At 47.4% G+C, this 1,321-nt stretch overlaps 1 protein-coding gene across 1 annotated transcript in view; it reads left to right on the forward strand.

Moving 5' to 3' along the window:
* The window catches only part of LOC101860676, a 10,371-nt gene that overhangs the window by 7,349 nt on the left and 1,701 nt on the right, over nucleotides 1-1,321 (forward strand). Inside the window, exon 3 of the mRNA XM_005104861.3 lies at nucleotides 192-482. Coding sequence (XP_005104918.1) covers nucleotides 192-482 — 291 coding nt within the window. The remainder of the gene's footprint in view (nucleotides 1-191; nucleotides 483-1,321) is intronic.

Raw genomic sequence — 1,321 nt, forward strand, 5'->3', positions numbered from 1 at the left:
GGGGGGGGATTCCTACTTTTTCCCTGCATTAAAAGACTGTTGACCTATTGTTTCGATGTGCTTCCTTCTGCTCAAACAAACAAGCTAAATGGCCGTTATTCTGTTGATAGGCTTCTCTTTGCTCAAATAAACTAATAAATGGCCACACTTATTGTCCCGCTGCGCTACTTAAGTTCTTGTTCTCTTTCCAGATGTCGATCGTTGACTGGGACGAGGTCCATGACGGGGACAAGGTTGCGCCCAGGGCGTACACCTCTTGGAACGCCCTCAACATTACTCGTCTGGCCCTGGCCACCTGGATCCTGGCCAGTCACTTGGCCATCGTGGTGTTCCTGTTGGCCAAGCATGTCTTGAGAACGCAGCCCAAAAACCTGTTGATTGTGAACGTCGCTTTGGCCAACATTCTCATGGGAGCTTTCGTTGTGCCTGTCAAGCTTCACTTTATTCTACATCCTGACCATGCCGACTGTGACTTGGCCGTGGTGGGTACACCATGACGTAGTTAGTAGTTCTAGTGAACCTCTCATTAATTAATGGATACCTCTCTGAGACAGAAGCCTGTCATAACGGAATCTTCCCTCTCCTCCCTTGATAAATTCTGCTGTAATTACCTCTGTAAAGCGAAAACCTGCTCAAAGCGGAAACGTAAAGAGGAATTCCTTCCCCTCGGAGGGTTTTTTAACCTGTCTAAGACGGAAAATGCATTGCCCTTTCAGCCCTGATTTAGAACAAACTCCCAAGATTGGCTCCATCATCACTAACCTTTACACCATGCCACCAGGCAGGAGGGGGAGGGGGTAGATGTCCAAGGGGGTTATAAATAATTGTTGTAAGGGCCTTGGTGTTATCTGATCCATGTGAGCCTTGAGCGGTACAGATGGTCAGTGTGTGGAGGGTGTGGAATCTCACCACTGCTTGAGAAAGTTATCAAGTGGCTCAACAGCAAGAAAACTTTCCTGGGTAGCTAGAGGTTAAAAATTAGTTTCACCAATGCCTGCAGTTCTGATCGTACGGCTAGCCGAAAAAAAGTTCCTCCTGGAATCGTTGTTACAAGCACGGGAGGGGTGGCATTGGTTGATTGGGACATGTTACGTCGATGGGTGGGGCTATAGGTAGAAACAAAGGAGACGTTCAATCATTCCTTTTTTTTGGTTTGTCAAACTGTAGTCCTATGTGAGGCAAGCACTGGTGGCAATGGATCTTTTGTAAGACTGACGCATGCCATTATTAGAGAGGCTATGATAGTGCTTGGGAGGTGTCAAGTTTTGACTATTACTTGCTGACTGGACAAGCGACCCTCAATCCCACTGGCTTCGCCTCT

Source organism: Aplysia californica, unplaced genomic scaffold, assembly GCF_000002075.1.
Source record: "Aplysia californica isolate F4 #8 unplaced genomic scaffold, AplCal3.0 scaffold00439, whole genome shotgun sequence".
Classification (NCBI taxonomy): Eukaryota; Metazoa; Mollusca; class Gastropoda; order Aplysiida; family Aplysiidae; genus Aplysia; species Aplysia californica.